At 40.4% G+C, this 20,206-nt stretch overlaps 1 protein-coding gene across 1 annotated transcript in view; it reads right to left on the bottom strand.

Moving 5' to 3' along the window:
- Positions 1-2,568: 2,568 nt before the first annotated feature.
- The window catches only part of LOC149314523 (protein lin-7 homolog C), a 20,224-nt gene continuing 2,586 nt past the window's right edge, over positions 2,569-20,206 (bottom strand). The window contains exons 3-7 of the mRNA XM_089523109.1: positions 19,228-19,315; positions 10,232-10,350; positions 9,903-9,974; positions 8,412-8,621; positions 2,569-6,588 (exon numbers count right to left, since the gene is read on the bottom strand). Coding sequence (XP_089379235.1) covers positions 6,433-6,588; positions 8,412-8,621; positions 9,903-9,974; positions 10,232-10,350; positions 19,228-19,315 — 645 coding nt within the window. The 3' untranslated portion in view covers positions 2,569-6,432. The remainder of the gene's footprint in view (positions 6,589-8,411; positions 8,622-9,902; positions 9,975-10,231; positions 10,351-19,227; positions 19,316-20,206) is intronic.

The following is a 20,206-nucleotide window of genomic DNA, read 5'->3' as shown; positions in this document are numbered from 1 at the left end:
TCCCTGCTCTTCCCTAGCAACTGGTTGAATAGCTTCTAACCTAGCAGTCCTCTTTCTTAATTTCCCCATTTTATCAGCATAGCATTTTCAATGTACAAACCATTCAGAAGTGGTTCTCGATAGCCTTCTTCCTTATAGTAACTAACTCCTTTAGAACTCCATGTTTTTTCTGCCTGATACCAGATTTTCTGTTAAAGAAAAATAACATTCAGAAACACACCTACTGAAGTATACTTGTATCAGCATACCTGCAAGAGCAATTATTCAATATTTGGTATTTAAACAGCCTTCCTCTTTCAGAACTATTCACTTTTTCACACACTCTTCATATTTCAGGACATTCTCCCCTCCTCTTATCCTCAGAACAAACTTGAGTCCCCAAGTTAGCCTGGTGTAGTGATGGAAGTTGTTCAACACAGAGCCTGAAAGAAAATTCAACTACCAGTTCAAGTGCATTTTGTTATGTCAAATGAGATATCATCTTTTCTTTTCTTTTCATTTTTTCTGTAGGCAAAAACCCCTCTGGGGGTAATCCTGGCTACCATACTATCACAGCAAAACAGAGAGCAACAGGAACTATGTGGTGCAGGTGAACCCTGCAGGAAGTCAGTGTCAACAGCCAGTTTCTACTATCATAGATAGGCTAGAAACACAGCAACTTTCAGGCACGTGTTGGAGAGCACAATTAAATTAGACAGATATATTCTTTTGAAGCTACGGTGCCAAGAAAGGAAAAAGTGGGATCCTAGTCAGCTTCCAGTGTCACATTAAAATAGGCAGACAATGGTCAGTTTAAGCTATTTCACCTATTTTGGCCCCATTCAGTTGAATGATTAGCCGCACCTTTTATTAATTCATTGAGGCAGAAAACAAATAAGTGATTTATTACCAGTCCTCAGACATGCAGTCTCCACATCCAAGGTGAAACCAAGTTGTGATTAGATAAGTAAAAGCACCTGCTTCCATCTCTTAAATAGCACCCCAGAAAGCAACATAAAGTTTAAGTTTACATCTATGTTCCTAAGTCAAGCTTGTTCAGAATGTCAGTTTCCAAACCTCAAGTTGTACATTACAGTGCTTGTGTCTTACTCACTTTCAATTTGTGACTCTTCTGTGACAGCAGTTTGAGCTCCAGCAGTTGGCAGGTGATGTTGGCATAGACTACAAAGAGCCCTACATCAGTGGTGGAGCACATTGCTCTGTGTGCAAAAGGTTCCCGGTTCAAGCACTGCAATCTCACAGCTCTGTTTGGTGAGGACACAGGAGAGAGTTAGCCTTCTCAGAGGCTGCTCCATGTAGTTTCCTCTCATAGAAGAGTAGCTTGGCCTGCTCTCTGCTTTCTCTAACAGAAGAAGACCTTTCTGTTTACCGAGGCCTTTGAATGTTAATTGTCCACTAACTGTTTTAAATTGTTTTAATATGTTAACTTTGCTGAATGTCAACTGTCATAATATCCATTGTTTTAACTATAGTATTTGTTTTTACTTATATTGTGAGCTGCCTCAAGTTCCATATTAAGAAGGGCAGGAAATAGATTAAATGTAAACAATACCTGACCTAGCTTGAATCATGTATGACTTGATACAAAGAAACTTCCTATTTGCATATGAAGGAGTCCAGTAGCATCTGTGAGACTAGCATAAACTTTCATGGACTAGTTTACTTCTGATGAATTTGTACTAGCAATGAACTTATGCTAGAACCCCCCCTCCCCACCCCATTATGCTTAAAATTGCTATCAGATTCCTTTATGCTAAACTAAGACACCTCTGAATACACTGTAAATGCAGGGTGCCAGAATGCCTCTCAGCACAACAATTTGTGTAGCCCTATTCATGCTTTAATTTTATAAAAGGTGAACTGTTGTCAAAGGAGCAGCACAGTCATACCTGCAGTCATTGTATAGGTCTTCTCCACCCCATGTGGTGACTTCATATGTAAAGTCTTCATATGTGTTCTCAGTGCAAGGTCTGCCAGATTTTGGCACTGTAATGAATGTTGCAGTGAATATGCTTTTCCCCTGCCTAACCCATGAGAGGGGCTATGCTTTCCCACACATTTACACTCTTTACATTAATGAACCTTAAATCTTACACCATTTACCCAACGGCATGATTTAAGTAAAATGGACATGACTAGGAATGAGAAACATTCCCTTTGTTTCCCCAAGTAGCAGCATTTGATTCTTTCACTTTTGAGTAGAATTATTATGAAATGAAAATAGCTACTATTGATGCTATTACCACTCTTTAAGCACTATGCCAACTCGGAAGAAAACAGATATAACTTGAAGCCCATGGCTTTATGAGTTTCTCATGTACCTTAATTCAGACATGAGAACCTTTATTCAGACACATTAGTGGATTATGGATCTATTAACAACTCAATTTAAGTTTTAGAAACAAACGAAGAAAAAGCACTTCCAAGCTGCATTTATTGGGGGAAGAGAGGGACATTTCTATCTATACAGACATTGAAATGTCTGCTAGATAAGTACTCCACTGTGGAAAGTTGCTGGTAAGAATAGTATGGACGTTTTACATACAAAGCACTTTACACACCAAGAAATATGAAGGTTCAATTCTTTATTTTCCCATTCCAAAAACAAAATCAAAATCACCACAGGGCCCTGAAGCAGCAATAAGAACAGAGAGACTACACACACAGTATTAATTTGAATCTGCTGGTTATTAATTATTGCATATGTGCACACGCCAATACAATACAGAACAGCACCTGCTCAGTAGTATTCCTTATGTTCATTTCTTAATTCTGTAAAGAATCTAATCTTACTTTAAAATATTGGCTTTCAACCTGGCCTCAAGATCCACTTACGAAATTTCATGGACTGGAGCAACAAACAAAAAAGACTGAATATACATAACTCTTTTTGACTCTTTCAGAGTTTCTAGTGATCTGATGGCACACAAAATTAATTCAGCCCCAATCTCACTCCGGTTCTAAGCAATGATTATGGCTATTTTGTAAGACTGGAGGCAACAAATACTTTCCTACTATCTGTCGTCCTCCCTATCATAACTTAAATCGAATAGGTTCTGGAGGTTTGCTGAATCCAAAAGGTAGACTTGTGAATAAAAATCCCTAACTGGGAAAACCTGTACATGTCTATTGAGAAGTAAAGTCTTAAAGGGAAGAATTGAATGGGATTTACCTCCACATAACTCTAAGTCTGTACTTAATTTAATTTTCTACAGCAGCCCTGGCTAGCCCAAACTACTTTTTAGAGTAATGGAACACATTGCTATATCCATTAAACATTAGGAGAAACAAACTCTATAGTAGTCTTTAATTGATCCTATTTCATTCTTTAAAAAATATAGAAATAGAGGAAGCACCAACACAAATCTATTATCATACAATTAAAATACTTCATGATTGGCCCAACTATTTTTGGTCTCAATACTTTAAATATCAATTGCTCCATAAAAAATATACAATTCAATAACATGATTCGACTTCTTGCCTTCTGCAGCAGACTACGAGGTTAAACAATGCAGTTCAGTGCTCAGTCATAATTAAAAGACTAAAGAAACTCATACAGTTGTTGAGTTTCTAACATTCTAACTAACATTCTGCTGTTACAGGAAGGCTTGTGATAGCTAAATGTTCAGAAAATTTGTACCAACCCTACTAGGTCTCTTCTTTTTTCAACATGATCATCCTGACTAATAATTTTTATTCTGTAATTAGAAAGCAAAAATCTACTGATATTTGCTTATATTTGACTGCATGTACTGTGATTCTAGTTCTTCAGACATTTGTTACAGGACACTTGCTCATAACGACTCAAATGCATTTCCAGCTGAATACTGACATCTAGTGGACAATTAAAATAATGCTATGTAGGGCTTTGATTCTTGGTTTTTAATCCATAGGGGACATAAGTGCAAGAATACTTGGGAAAAGGACAGAAGCAGGGATCTACTGCCTAATGGAAATGTTCTTTACAGGAGTTCTGAGAAAAGGAAAACAAGTACTCTCTTACTTATCACTAGGATATTGCTATGTTAGAAGAGATAAACACACGGACCTGAAGCTGAATTAAAATATAACAGGGTAATGGAAGAAAAACAAAATGACGAAAACTGGTTGATATTGTCAAGTATGGGCTGTTTCCAAAGTTGTCTGCCTACCAGCAAACCAGATTCCTCGTCCATGCTTGCATCTTCCAACATTTGCTTCAGAGAAGGGGAGGTTTTAATGCCTGAGTGGATATTCACTCATGTGTTACTGGATGCAGCCCTGACGCTACCATTCTCAGCACAATTATTCAGAAATAAATCCCAGCAAAACCCATGTTGCTTATTTCTGAATAACACAGTAAAGACTGGGTTGCAGGCTCAGTTTTATACCACTGAACCATCCACTTTTTTAATGGCTGAAACCCCAGCAAAATGTTGTCATGGCTCAAAACATCTGCTGTAAGAATTCTAGATTGGCACCTAGTTTTAAACAGCTGTAAGTAGCTGACAAGCCCCCATAGTTAAACAGTAGAGCTCCCCCTAGCTAAGCAGTGCTCAGTTTAAATAAGGTTCAAATGTCTAACCCTTGATTGTGACATGGGAATTTCAAGAACACAGCTTAAAATGGAACAGGAGACCATATCCATCACCAGTTTTCTGCTAGCTCATATCCAGAATTCTACAGCAAACACAGGCCTGACAAGCTTCCTGACTTTTTAGTAACCAGATTAGTAGCAACAGCCAGGAGATAAAACTGCTTCAGCTGCTGACATATTTTCGATAGCCCATATATACATTTCTACTGGCCAGGGCTCAGCTGAAAATCATGACACAAAATGTTTTTTGTTTGCCAGTGCAATCTACAAAAGCAGAGGTAAGTGCAGACTGAGTTCAGTGTTTTGAGGTAGAGCACCTTCTAGCTAGAGGTTGGGGTACTACACAGTTGAGAATAATATTGTCCATTTCTACACTGCTTAATAGCCAGAGATCTATGGGAAATTAGTAGAAAATATGAGCAGTTGATAGGGGTCAATATAAACTATTTTTCAGTTTGAATAATCAAAGCAAAATCCATACCTTAATTGAGCAGACTGTCTGCAAAAAAGTACTTCTGAGGTCTACTTTGGATCCTAGAATCCTGAAAGGATTTTGTAACAAACTGGGAATTTTCTAACACCCCACCCATTTGCCAATTTTTCATCAGTTACTATGGTGCACTGATAGTCAATTCCCAAATTCTTTACAGGACTGGAAGAATAGCCCAGGCGAAAAACTATGTTTCAGAATTCTACCCATTTGAGCTAGGAGTGTCCTCCTTTCTTAGAGAGTGTCTTGCTTGCTTTGAACTTTTACAAAAGAATTCCTGAAATCTATTAGTGTTTCTATGTCACTATAAAAATAGCAAAAAAGCATATTCATAGAACTTATGCTCTGACAAGGAATAAGCAAGAGACATGATGTAGGCCGCATCTACCATCACTGGAAACATAAGAGCAGCCGTGGATCAGACCAAAGGCATATCTGATCCAGCATTCTGTTCCCGAAGTGGCCAACCTGGTCTGTAAGGGAAATCTAGAATCAGGAAGCTGTGTGCAATGGTATCCTTTGGCCTGTGCTCTCCAAGCTCCTCTGCTGTCAATAATATATAGCCATCATCATTACTAGCTTTTGATGGCCTAATCCTCCATGAACGATACAAGCAGACACGGTTAAAGTAAATTACAAGACAAGAGAAATTCAGGAATAAGTATAAACTTTTTTTTCTACATTGCATGCAACCTTTCACTTACTAAATATAAATACACAGTTTTGCTATTTCTTCAGTTGTTGAGAGGTTACTACAAATGTATGTATAAATAACAGGAATGATTGCTGCTCAGATGTCAGTCATTGAAACATTAAATAAAAGCCTGCTACAAATTATTCACAAAAGAGGTAAGAAAGTGTTCAAGATGTCATTAACAGTATAAAGTTATGATCTAGAACATGCATAGAAACTTGTTCATCAAAAGTACAAATTGTGCTTAACCATAAAATTATGACTACCTGCATGGAGATGATACATGTTTTAGAGCCAAGAAGAATAAGACCTGCTTTATATCTGTACCCAAAAATAAAGATTTCCAGTTTTAAACAATACCAAATGGGAAAAATACTAGAAAAACAGATGTTACAAATGCTGAAAATAGCTTATTAAAGTGTATTTTTTTAAAAATCAGTTTAATTTCTTTTGATGATTACAGGTTTGAACTGTAAAGAAGCATCTGTAAAAACGACATAGTTTCAAATGCCCGTGTAAACTTTTCTTCTGAGGAAGCATTAGGATGTTCAAGACAAACTTGTAAAAGATTTAAGGATTAACAAAATTAACATCTTTTAAACTACAAAATCATTTTCCATGAGTGGAGCAGACAAAAGTCATGCTTATCCATAAGTTATATGTACAATATTAATTCTGTTGCCTGCGCTTTGCTGATCTCATTTTTTCAAACCGTGACTCCATCTCTTCCAGGACTTTGGGTGTGTATCGTACAACCAGTTTAACTTTCCCTTGAGCTGCTTTCAGCAGTTCCACAGCTTTTTCATGGTGTTCCCCTTCTACACTCTGAAACAAATAGAAATATTAACCATTCAGTTAGTAAATATCAAAATGCACTCCAGGATTCCAGCACTTTGTTATAAGGTACATAAGAGTGAAATCATGGTTATTTTTAAAAACACAGATTATGCTTGAGAAGTTACAACCAAATTTTTGAGTTATTTTATCAGCCATTATCTGTAGTAATGAATTGCTTAAGCATATAATTAAGATAAAGCAACTTTTAGATAAAGATAATTTTACATTTCACTTAAGACTTTAATTATCAGTTTGGGTTGTGGTCCATGCCTGGGTCCTAATATATTTCTGCACTGGCCAAAGCTTCCCCCGTTAAAATTTCTTGACTTGCTACTTTCTGATTTTTCTTTTATTATTATTTTGTTTCCCTTGAAATCGTGTGTCTTTTTCTCTATGTTTCCATATAGAATATTGCAGTCCATTCCTGCCACAATGAAGTTCTCCCCACCCCATCAGATACCTATCTGGCTCCCTTGTCATGTAATAAATAATGCCCACATTATGGGTGAATGAGCTAGGAAAAGGGTCCTACAGCTCTGTCCACCAGTTGGAAGGCTGGGTAGGCACCACTTGAATCTCAATATTAAAGAGAACTTTGGTCAGCAAGGACAACTATACTGATACAGAGATAGATGTAAAGTGGTATTGCTTGGGATGAACTGGTTCAGCTAAATATTCTGAGGTTATGTGCCACAGAGCAATCAAGCAGACAAGTGGGCATGGACAAATTTCTGATCCACAACACCTTTGCATGTGTTCAGCCAAATACACTTCATTTCCACATTAATCTAATGGCAGGGAATCTTGCCTCCAGGTACATAAATATATATTTCTAAACATATTTTCTGTCAAAATAATATTTTAAAATGCATTTTGATACACTGAGCAAACAATGCCAGGAAGCATGGAAGTCAAGTGGCAACTAAATTCCAAGCTACAGGTTAGTCTAGGAGATGTGAATCAAGTGAGTTCATACTTGACTAAACTTGACTTCTTATCCAGATCTATAAAGATCAAATTATTCATGTGTCCCTAATTTACAACCCAATTATAACCTTCAAACAGTCCCTTTAAACAATTAAAGGTATATCTTTAATCCTTCACTATTTATTTAATATCAAGTTCTAGCTTGCCTAGAATTCAAGGAGCTTAAGTTAGACCAAGAAGTAACAATGGGAAAGTAAAATGGGGAAATAATAAATATCAGCATTATCATTTAAAATTCTAAGGTACAAAGGATATCACTAAACTGTATTAAATGATACTCTGGCTCACTGGCATCAATGGGACTTGAAAAGCCATGATTACAGTGGACCCTTGGTATCCACTGAGGTTTGGTTCCAGGACCCCTGTGGATACCAACAATCTGTGGATGCTCAAGTCCCACTAAATACAATAGAGTATTAAAATGGTGTCCCTTATACGAAATGGAAAATCAAGGATTGCTTTTTGGAATGTATATACTAAAAACATTTTCAAGCTGTGGATGGTTGAATCTGTGGATATGGAACCCTGACTGTAACTTGCTCCCTTTGATGTGACTAAGCCATGCTCTTAATTCTCCTCACAGTATGTAGCTCCTGCCTTATCAATTCAGACATTTCCTCATTAAATCAGAGGTTTTCATTAGCACTAGTGAATTTATAAATGACTGTCGACTCCATAATTTCTTAGACTTAATCATAATTGGTAGAAATAAACTGGAAACGACACTTTCCAAAGCATACATAAGATCAAATGATCAGTGTTTCTCATGGCCCTCAAGCGGTCACAAGTAGCTACTACAAGTGGAAGTTAAATTCCATCCCTACCACTCCGTTTACAGAAAGAAGCTGGTCTCCACGCTTCAATCCCCCGTGTCTATCAGCAATACCACCTGGGATAATTCGGGATATATAGATTGGAGAATTTTGCTCTTTGCCGCCCATGATGTTGAATCCAAGCCCTTCTTCTGTTTTTGGTAGTTCAACAACTCTAGGATGGGAGTGACCTTCACTGGCAGCAAAGGCAGCAACAGTGGCCTGTAAAACACAGAGAAACCCATTTCCCCCCATTAATGAATAAAGATTTAGAGTTTTATCAATTGCACATGTTACTGGAAAGTATTTCACAACATCCTGCTAAACACTAACACAAGCGTAATTAAAATTCCTTCAGATATACTTCAAAATATTCTCAGTGTCAGGGCTGCTTCTCAGGTGACTAGTACCTTGGCTGACAAGCTATACAGACTGTCCATAAAGACTGGCACGGGGGCAGAGTGGGGGAATGGCATCAGCATGACACATGTCGCAACTCCGTTCCCATACCGGTGTGACACTGCACCACACGGCAGGCAGCGTCATAATCTTCTGGCGCTGTGTCCAGATGACACAGCGCCAAAGGAGTGCCCAAAATCTGCGGTGCCAGCGGCTACAGCGCCCTTTCCGTGGCACAGAAAGGAGCCGCTTTTTGAAGCTCCTTTTTGCACTGCGCAAAAAGCCAGATCAGGGCCATGGCATGCAGTTGCCACGGCCTTGATCTGGTGAAGAAAGGTGGCTGGTGTAGTCTGTACAGCCCCTAAGAATGCAAAATGGTGTTAAAGCAAAACAAACTGATCAAAAATGAATTTGCTTATATGCAGAAGAGCAATTTCTTCCCACTTGTACATATTTTTATACAGTTAATACATGCAAATTCTTTGTAACAGACACAATACCATGTATTTTTAACTTGTTTCCTGGAACCGTACAATTTATTTCATAAGAAGCAGCCTCAAATGAAGATTTCGCTGCACAAAAAACGTATCTCTGGGTACAGACTCTCCTATAACCCAAATGCTGGCAGGGCACTTCCTTTACATTCCTGCACTGTGGGAAGACCAGGTACTAATCCAATACATCAGTGGTGAGGAACAAGAATTGTTTTAGCAATCAGCATTCCATACATACAGGTGGAAAGGTGGTCAGTACACATGCAGTACATTCATGAATATTAGCTACCTCATTAAATTAATTTCAAAGACCAAGTAATAGAAGGGTGCTTTGGGAAACTGTCTTCTTTGGTTAGAAGTCATTTTTGCATTCCTCTCCAGTTTAATAAATTTCTAATTCCTTCAAAAAACTTTCACATTAATTCCCAAACCTACTATCAGCAGCTCTGATATACTCACGATATGCTACGGGCACAGATCAACCCTAATACCATTAAGGACCAAAGTTCTTAAAACCAAACACTGAAGTATCTTAATTATTTCCATAGCCCAGTTTTATAGACTGTGATTTCAGATGAATTTTGTTACCACAAGCTAATAAGGCCCTTACCTTGGCTGTAGCATTAGCTCTCACTTCTGGGCTACTGCTGATGTCCACAGTCTCATATACATGTTCATATACCTTTAGAAAAAATATATATTCAAATACATGGTTGATCAGGTCAGGGTGACTGAAGTAAACCAGAAGAACAACACTGTGCATTGACCAACATTTCGCAAATCAAACTGAATCCTAATCAATATAGATTTTTTTACAGCTCTTGCCCTTTTCTCTGCTTAAGAGTAAATTTACATTTTAATAACATACTTATGTTACAGCTCACATAGGGAATATGTATTTGCATCATGCACTATACGCGTTTTCAGAATTAAACTTACCTCCCTTACTGCATTACAGAACTCACTTTGAAGGACTCTTTGCAAAGCCTGTAGTTTTTGTGGGGGCACCTCTCCACTCCTCTGCAACTTTTCTAGCAACTCAATAGCCCGACAGATGTCTGGAGAAAGACATGAAGGGAAATTACATGAGCAACTGAATTTAACATAGAGGAAATTAGTATCCTTGAGATGGCAATGAAGAATATCTCTTACTATTCACAACAGGGGAACCATAATTACTTTTAGATACTCCCTCTATGGAGGATATATCAGTACTTTCCATTTCATACCAAGCTGACTTGGGGCAAAACAGACAGGCAGGAAAAAGCAGATTGATGCTGCTGCCTTTTTCGAAGCAGCATTAATACCGCACATCCGCTCCCAAGGTGGCTGGAGAGCACATGTCATGACCATGCAGTGCAGTGCAGCTTCAAGCCATGCTCCCGGGTGCTTTTTTTTTTTAACTGTTCCTTCCACCATCCCTGAGCACATTTGGATGGCTGTCCCTGTGTACCTGCACATATTCGCATGTGCAGCACTTCACCAGAACAGGGCATTGGAGCAGAGATGTGCCCATGCAGATGCCAGCAAGGTACAATCATGTCCCCTCTTTGACTGTCTGTTTTGTGTATGTTGGACTCATCTCCATGAGAGGTTTTATACGTTCTCTTTTGGGCATTGCCACCCCCAGCACTTGGGTACAGTAGCTCATAAATACACGTCCACACAACTTGGATAATGTTTAAATACTCTACAGGAGCTGAGCTAGTCACATGAGTCCTGAACACAAAATAAAGCAATAAAGACCATGTGATCACTTCCTGACCATATACTTCTACTAAGAGTGGTTCCCCAATGACTGGGTTAAGAGGTAAGGATATTTCATATCTGCACCGGGGTGGTGGTGGAAGGGGGAGATAAAAATCTTGAGCTTATTTAGTTTCTCACAGTTTGTTTTGTGAATGATGAACACCTGGCTAAGAAACTTGTCAACTAAATCCCAAGGATAGCATACTGGATTTCCAAAAACCAAAGGTTCATTTGGATTTTCATATGAAGGTTTAAAGGGAAGAGGAGAATGATAACTACTTTTAAATTAAATCAAGATAGTAAACTCTATAAGACTCTAGTTAGATTTTTATTTTCTCCCTAATAGCTCTAGATGGTTGAAGAACTGAGAATCTAAAAATTAACCTCATCCAATGAGTTGCTGCAAAAACAGAAGCTAACAACCTTGATCTGTGGTGCAGCCCAACAGAATATAGGTGCAACAAAAGACACCTGATAGTGAAAAACAGTGAACAGATATAATTTTTCCCTGCAAATTACTGTCATATCCACTAAAACAGCAACATAAATCCCTGCTTCTATATATTATGCTGAGAGTCATTTTAGGGGGGAAAGACTTCATAAAGCCTAATCAAAAGGGCAGGATACCACGGGCCAACCCCATGGTGTCTTGCCTGTGGTTCCAACCCAGGTCAGTCCCTGGGCTGGAGTGGAAACAGGCAGGTATTCACATGCCTTCCCTCCACTGTGCCATGGGTCAGTTATCGCTATACATCCCTGACCATCACATCCTCTTTGAAGGCCAAGGGTGGAAATGGGGCACCTGACTACACTCATGTGACCAGGCACCCCCTTCTGCCATTACAGACCATGCCTGGGGTCTTTGAAAAGGATGTGGGGGCAGGTAAGGGATATGTGCAGTTTGCCAGTTCTTGTGGCAGTTTCAGAGAAACTCTGCCACAAACAACTGGCCTTTTTAGACCAGATTAAGGGCCTTTTGGGCTGGGATCAGCAGGGATCCACTGAATCCACATCCACTCTGTCTGATCCTAGCACGGGGCTAATGGCTTGTGTCATCTGGACAGGATGATGCTAGGTTAGGGGGGACACAGGCCTTTTGGCCTGTGCATAGAGCCCCATAATCACAGGGCTCCTGCATTCTCCAATTCTAACATTTTCCTTATTCAATCAAATATTTGCTACTATCATCAGGTTCTTGCTTGGACAGACACCTAGCTATGCTTTAAGCATTTAGTTCCTTTCTTTACTAGAATATAATTGATGTCCTATTTCATGTTACAAAACAAGAGCTTTCATGCAAAGTACATAATAATAATAACTTATAGTATACTAACTCTTGCCATTCAGTTAAGTTCATACTTTCATTCTAAGAGCTAGTGTGGTATATGCCATGGTTCTCATATTCCAGAACTGTGAATTGGTCTATGGAATAAAAATGGGCTGGGGAAAAGCATTTTTATATTACAGAGCTCTATGTTTTCTTCTGCCATGCTCATACTCCAACACAAAATGATATGCAAGCCATTGCCAAAAGTTTTCTAGTGGGCATGGAAATCATTAAGTCCTCTGCTGTCGTCTCTTTTACCCATCAAAACAAACAAGTAAGAATAACATTTCTCAAAGCTCAGTCTTTGAAGATGGGAACGTAAAATACAGACTTGCATGACAAAAGGCAGAGCCAGAGGTTCTTGCAAATACTGTTTAATTTGTCTTGAGTGACTTAACAGCAAACGATGAAACATGGTCCAGTATAAATATGAAGGCTATAATAAGCAACTGTAACAATAACTATAAATTCAAAATAAAGAACAATGTAGTGCCTTCACAAAACTAGAATATGACAGTTATTCATCTCCAATTCCCCAAGGCACCAGGTCCCATCTGATCTTGGGACATATCAGTCAGTCCTGGTTAGTACTTGGATGGCAGACTGCAAATGAATGCCAGGTACTACATTTCAGAGGAAGAAACTGGTATAACCACCTCTGAGTATTAAGAAAACCCAATGAAATTCATTGGAGTCACAGTAAGTCAACAGGTGACTTGAAAGACACACACACACATTAAATGCCACTGAGTTAACTTAAACTTATAGTGACCCTATGGGGGACCTCCAAGTCTATATTATTACTCCCTATGTTACTGCCGTCTATTTCACTAGAAAATAACAATCATAAAGAAAACATTTTCGTGGGAGAATACCGTAAGGACTCATTTATAAATGTCCTGTCTGATTTTGAGAATTACAATGTGCAACATTAAGAGCCAGGTGTCATCCAGAATTACCATTTAAGTTTTGAAAATTCAGAAGTTTTATTACAGAAGATCAAAGTAGACATTTCAGTAAGATTAGCAGAGTTTCTTAGAAATCACTGGGAAGTTGTGAATTCAGTGGGAGTTTTTGAAACTACACATCAGTATTGGTAGTCACAAATCCATTTTAAAAAAGAGATGCTTCTAGGGTTTGAGATTTTACACAGGGGATTTATAGAATGAATAGCAGGTGCCCACCACTTCTCTGGAGTGTGTTTGAATAGAGTACGTACTTTACAATAGTTCATTCTCTTTAAATACTGTGTACCAAGCCAGCAATCTCCTACAGGTTTCAGCATTAAAAATGCAGATATAAACAAGGATGATGGTTCAGACCTCATTCCATAACAAATAAAGAGGTCAGTAATCAGTGCTACTAAATATCATTCTTTGCCACAGTTTAATACACATCAGATATCAGTCAATGATATGTTTGCTTTTCTTTTTCAGAACTGGTTTGTATTTTAGGAGTTTTAGTAAAATACAAGGGATTTCTAAGGAACTGAAATATCTCTCCAATGAACTCAAAGACCCAGAATGACCCACTTGAAATACTGTGTTCAAGTTATACATTACTTTGTGAACATGATTTCTGTTCAAAAAATGTTACAATGTTGTTGTTGTTAACATAATTTGCCGTCGCAAAATTGCAGCTCTCTCTTCCAAAAATCATTATTTTTTCCATATTTCTATAAAAACATTTCTATAAAATTAAATTATTTTAATTTTCTGAATTATTTACAGCTTTAAAATAAAGCTGAACGGTTGCCTAGAAGTCTACCATTTGTTGTTGTTTTTGTTATGGAACTGCAAATAATTTATTTTAAAGCTCAAGGAGCTGAAAGGAGAATTAGGTTTATCACTCATAAATAAGATTCTGTTTCGCAGATGATGCGACACATTCTTTGCTAGCAAACTGCTATGACTGCCATTGCTCTGGTCTCTGAGGGAAGAGAAGAGCTGCCAGCATCTGCTGGACTTAATCTGCTCCCTTGCTGACATCCCCCTTTCCTTGTGTGTTGTGAAAGCCTGTGGGAGGAAATTGTTAAATTAACTATTTGTAAGCTGTAAGCCATTCTGGGAGCCTCTTTGGTTGAAGGGCAAATAAATAAATATTTGACTATTGGAGAAAAATACTTGTTACATTGTCTTAAATCCGATGTCATACTAGCAGACATTCACCAGTACAGCAGGGCTTTGCTTCTTTCCCACCTGCAGCCCTCTATGCCGCCACCTGAGCACCTGCTCCAAAGAGCTTACCAGCCTTCCAGAGCCCACAGGGGCTGCTGCAGTGGGAAGCTTTCTGATTCAGATGGTGAAAATAATCCAGGTAGAATCTAGGTTGAATCTTTGTTGTTCACATGCACTTTGAATGTATCCAATGAAGTTGGGGCGGGGCTGCCAGAAGACCCACTTAACCTGGGATAATCAAAGTCAGGGTTTTTCCCAAGTTTTTCTAAAAGATTCACATTCTCGACTGTGTGAATAACCTGGGACAAAACAGGGTAAAACTCTGTATGCCTTGAACGTGCTTTGAATACATGTGCATCATCAACTTTATCTTTATTCAAGTGCTGACACGTGTGAGCAACCAAACTAGTAAGGATGCACATACAGTAGATGCGGTTCCACAGTGTGAGCAACAAACCTGGAATGCATGAGTGAGATTATTTGCATAGTCACCCTAAAAAACCCAACATGTCAATGACCCCAGATGAAGCTCCTTTTCCAGGTTCTGCTGAAGGAAGCAAGAATTATCAGCACAATCACCCCCTTAGAATATGGCTAGTGTTTCAACACTCCAATTGTTTATAATGGAATCAAAACCCTGCTATAGTTTCTTTTTGCAAAGAGAACGCTTTCCTTGAAAGATGCATGTTCAAAGTTATAAATAAAACAACAGATAAAATATTGCCTTTCCCCCACATAACCGAGTTATCCTGTACAGGTCTGGCTTCACACAAGGGGGAGTGACAAGAAAATGATGAAAAGAGAATCATGCTGAATTGCTTGCTTTCTATGAAACCTCACCCAGTAAGGGTAATTCAGCTAATTTCAGCAAATTCACTGGAAAAAACAACAACAACAACCAGTTGTAGTGATAAACAGACATGGGGGGGGGGATGCACAAAGGGAGGGGAGTGAGGCCTTGGTAAGTTTCTGTCGTAGACCCTTGATATCCATTGGGGTTTGGTTCCAAGACTCCCACTATGGTTAAAAAAATTAAGACAGTCCAGACTTGATTTGTGATTTTGGTCCTATGTCATGTAAGCAGGATGCAGCAAGCCTGGGGCAAATTCAAAATAAATCACCATGTAGGCCAGCTCACAGTATGACTCTGGACCAGTCAATCTCTCTTAGATCAACCTAGCTCACAGAGCTGTTGTGAGGATAAAAGGGTGCGGACAACTATGACCGCCAACGAATACCGGGTGCCTTAGACCACTAGCATCATTAGGAGCAATGTGGGGAGTGTGGATCACACCAAGTGACCCCACTGAAGTAGGGTGACATCACAGAATGGGTGGTGACACCCGGTGAGTGCCCCCACCTTCCTGCTATGCCGCGGCATGCTGCAGGGAGGAAGAAGGCCTGGCTCCCACACATCTCTGCCCCACATGGCTTTACTCTGAAGTAAAGCTGCGTGGGACAGGGAGTTGGGAGCAGGCACTTTTGGCTCCACCCCTGCACCAGATGATACCTTGGTGCAGAACGCCACTGCTGTAGACTATGTTTCAGAAGAAGGAACACGCAAAACCCACCCCTCTGAGTATTCCTTGCCTAATAAAATCCTTCATGGGACTGCCTTGACAGCAGCATGAAGGCATATACACACTGAGAGAGAACCATGAACTCTTGGGAGGAAAGACAATATGTAAATGTAACAACAGAGATATCAGGCTATTAACAACATATGCTTTCCAAACTGTAAATTTAGACCACCATGCCAACTGAAAAATTACTAAAACAAAGCTATACAAATAGGGTTAAACCAGAATCATCCAATATCTTTGCCTAATGTGAACTCGGTAGTTCACTTAATGCATGCCTTTACTAGATTGTCACACAGTAAGGGCTTTAATCTAAGCCAATTTTCTTCCAGTGACTTCAGCAGAATTAAGTAGTCTTAAATCCAAGTACTTTAGCTTAACTACTCTGTTGACCAGCTTCTTCTGTACAGTATATTGAGGTACCATTACTTTACCATTAAATGAAGCTGTTCTTCTAGTTTGTATCCTGATTTCTAATACTTCATTTCAACTCCAATGCAGTAATGATTTTTTTTAAAAGCTGGTCATTTTATTTGTGGAAAACTGGCATATGCTTTTAAGTATATGCCAGTTGGGATAAGCATTTTCAAAAGAAATGGTTTTTATAAACTGCGTTCTACCTTGATTCACACCATAAAATGCTTGTCCTACAAAGAAGTGCAGTTCCTCCACCTTAAAGACACTTTTAAAAGTGCTCTCTTATACTTGCATGTTCTTTAATATGAATCACAATTTGTATCAACAGGGCTGGACACTCCCAGGTTCTTAAGTAGTATTTCCTTACCCTACTATTCAGTATAGCCTATCTATCTCTGTAGCAGCTTATGTTTTAAATGAGATACAAATATCTGAAGTAAAGCTTTATAAACTCAAAATCTTGTACTTAAGAGTCCAGAAGTATCCCTACATTCTTCCAAGACCAAACTGATCTTTCATGAGTCATGGGTGTATGTATGCACCTTCCAGTCACCTGTGGACATGTAGTGACCCCATGAATTTCACAGGCAAGGGAATCGGAGGAAGTTGCCATTATCTTCCTTGAATATAGATTACATCACCTGGTATTCCTTGGTACTCCCTTCCAAGTACTAGTCCTTCAAGTACTGACTCTGATTAGCTTCCCAAGACCAGATAGGATTGGGATCCTTCGTGTTATTTCAGCCCTGATTCATCAGCCTTCTTTAGCCTCTTCTTGGATGAGATAAGTGGTCAAGGTGGTGCTCTCTTGGGCTAAAATTCACATTAATCCTACCCAGCATGACTAGGGATATGGGGGGTGTAGTCCAAACTGTTTGGAAGTTCCAGTTTGCCTTAACTCTGCTTGGAGGATACCAAAATTCAAAGATATAGCCGTGTTAGTCTGTAGAATCAGTATGTAGTGAGATCTTGTAGCACCTTTGAGACTAACTGAAAGAAAGAAGTTAGCAGCATGAGCTTTTGTAGACTTATGTCTACTTCTTCAGATGCATTAAAGGATACCAAGTAAGGAGAGTGAGAGGACGATAGCTCTCAGCAGCCCTGGCTCACACCCCCTGGCTGAGCAAAGAAACACAAGAGTAGCTTGACAGGCTGCTGAGGAGACAGAAGTGGAGTGTCCCGGCAAGGAGAGGGAGGCCTCTGGGTGGAAATATTGGGGCTGGGGGGGGGGGCTTTTGCAGAGTCATATAAGGGGAGCCTCCAGGTCCTGACAACTATTTATGGAGCAAGTAGGGTATATTCCCCAGTCACAGGTTAAGGATGCACTCTGCAGCTGGGGTTGCCTGGTGTCCCTTATTGTAAGTTGCTGGTGTGTATACAGTGACCCTAAAGCAACCTATCACAGGGTTTCGTTGCAAGATTTGTTCAAGAGGGATTTGCCTTTTCCTTCTTCTGAAGCTAAGAGAGTGTGATTTGCCCAAGATCACCCAGTGGGTTTCCATGGCTGAGCAGTGATTCAGCTCTGCCTCCAGGGTGGTAGTCCAAACACCCCACACCACTAGACCAGGCTGGCTCTCCTTAACTGTAAGGAATGCCCTTATCTGAGGGTTGGAAAACTGAACAAGGTACCAAAAAACCCCATATATCGACTAGGACACTGGGAGATCAGGGTTCAAATCCAGCTCAGCCATGGAAAACCACTTGGGCAATTCACACTTTCTCAGCCTCTGAGGATGGCACTGGTAAAATCTTCCCAAGAAAACCCATGGCAGGTTCCTTTTAGGATTGCCCTAATTGGAATGGTCCTTGAAGGCACACAACAACAACGAATTTTGGATTTTGGGTGGGGAAGTCTTCACAAAGACACGTCTGATCTGCACCTGCAAAAAATAATGCTGTTTGACAACCGGTTTACCTGGCATGGATCAGTGCTATGGAATCCTGGGATTTGTAGTTTGTTCTCGCTCCAACACTCTGTGACAGAGAAGGCAAAATATCTCACAAAACTACATATCCCAGAATTCCATAGTATTGAGCTGTGGCAGTTAAAGCGGTATCAGACCAATTATTTCTGCAGTGCAGATGAGACCAGAAACGTGTGCAACGTGTCATTTATCAATGTGGGCAGTATGTTCCTTTCACAGGGCGAAAGCCATACTTTCACTTGCATTCAACAGGAACACAAAACGTATTCGTAGCTACTAACACGCCTACTATAAAGTGAAAGCTGTTTATAATCTATTAATTCATAGCAACAGAGCCAGAGTGGCATAATAGTGGGTCTGAGTGCTGGACTATGACTCTGGAGACCAGGGTTGAGTCCCTGCTGGGAGACCTTGGGCCAGTCGCACTCTCTCAGCCTCCTCAGGGGAAGGCCATGGCAAACCCTCTCTAGAACCAACAGACCCCAGAGAGTTTGCAAAGGCCACAAGGGGCCATCCAGCCCAACCCTCCCACCCTTTGTGCCATCAAAGCAATCTAAATCTGGCCAAGAAGACCCATGGGAGGAGATGAATCCCAGCTTGTTGCTGCTTGAAACCCTGGCCAAGGACACCAGAGCCTCAACTCTGGCTCTCTCCCTCTGCCCCCCCTCCCCCCCCGGCTGCTCTGCAGTGGGTCTCCTCTCAGCCCAGGGCCCCCTCTGAAGCCCCTTCCGACCCCTCCTCCTCCCTCCTCTGCTTTCACCTCTCTCCAAGCGCACAGGCTCCCCCAGCGCCGCATCTTCTCTCCTCCTCCTCTCCCTCTTTCTTCTTCTTCCCTCCCTGAAGTGACGCTAGGCCCAAGGCGGGAAGGCGGGGCTGCTGCTGCTGCTAGTGAAAGGACTGAGGAGGAGGAAGGGGATGGACGGTGACTCAGTGCCTGGGTTAAGCTCTCCTCCTTCCACACACACTGCAAAAACATTCCCTTTGGACCCCGCTTTAACTGCCATGGCTCCATGCTATGGAATCCTGGGAATGGCAGTTTGTTGTGGCACCAAAGCTCTCTGACAGGGAAGGCTCAATGTCTCACAAAACTACACTTGAACTATATAGAAAAGTGTGTGTGTGTGTGTGTGTGTGAGAGAGAGAGAGGTTGCACCTACACTGCAGAAATAATCCAGTTTTTACCCCCATGTTTAATTGCCATGGCTCCATGCTATGGAATCCTGGGAACTGTAGTGTGTTGTGGCACCAGAGTTCTCTGACAGAGAAGGCTGCATGTCTCACAACAAAACTACACTTCCCAGGATTCCATAGCATTGAGCTATACAGTTAAAGCGGGGTCAAACAGCATACATTCTACAGCGTAGATGCAGCCTCAAGTGTAGTTTTGTGAGACATTTAGCCTTTTCTGTCAGACACCTCTGGTGCCACAATAAACTGCCATTCCCAGGATTCCATAGCACTGAGCCATGGTAGTTAAAAGCAGTGTCAAACTGGATTATTTAAGCAGTGTGCATGCAAAGCCTGAAGGTGCTCCTTGGCCAGGATTTAGCTGCTGCTCCACTTTCAGATGCAGGGTGACCAGACATGTCCTCCTTTTTCCAGGACACATCCTCCATTTCCACCTTCTGTCCAGGAGGAATGTCAAAACGCCCCCATTCTGAGCATGACTCAGAAGCATGGATTTACATTCATAGGAGTGGGTTTTTTAGCCTTTATTTGGTCATGTCCTACATTTTTCT

The sequence above is a fragment of the Sceloporus occidentalis genome, unplaced genomic scaffold (genome assembly GCF_023333645.1).
Source record: "Sceloporus occidentalis isolate IW3139 unplaced genomic scaffold, rSceOcc1.0.p SCAF_4, whole genome shotgun sequence".
NCBI lineage: Eukaryota > Metazoa > Chordata > Lepidosauria > Squamata > Phrynosomatidae > Sceloporus > Sceloporus occidentalis.
Note: the sequence above shows the minus strand (reverse complement) of the source record. Positions and strands in the feature narration are given on the sequence as shown.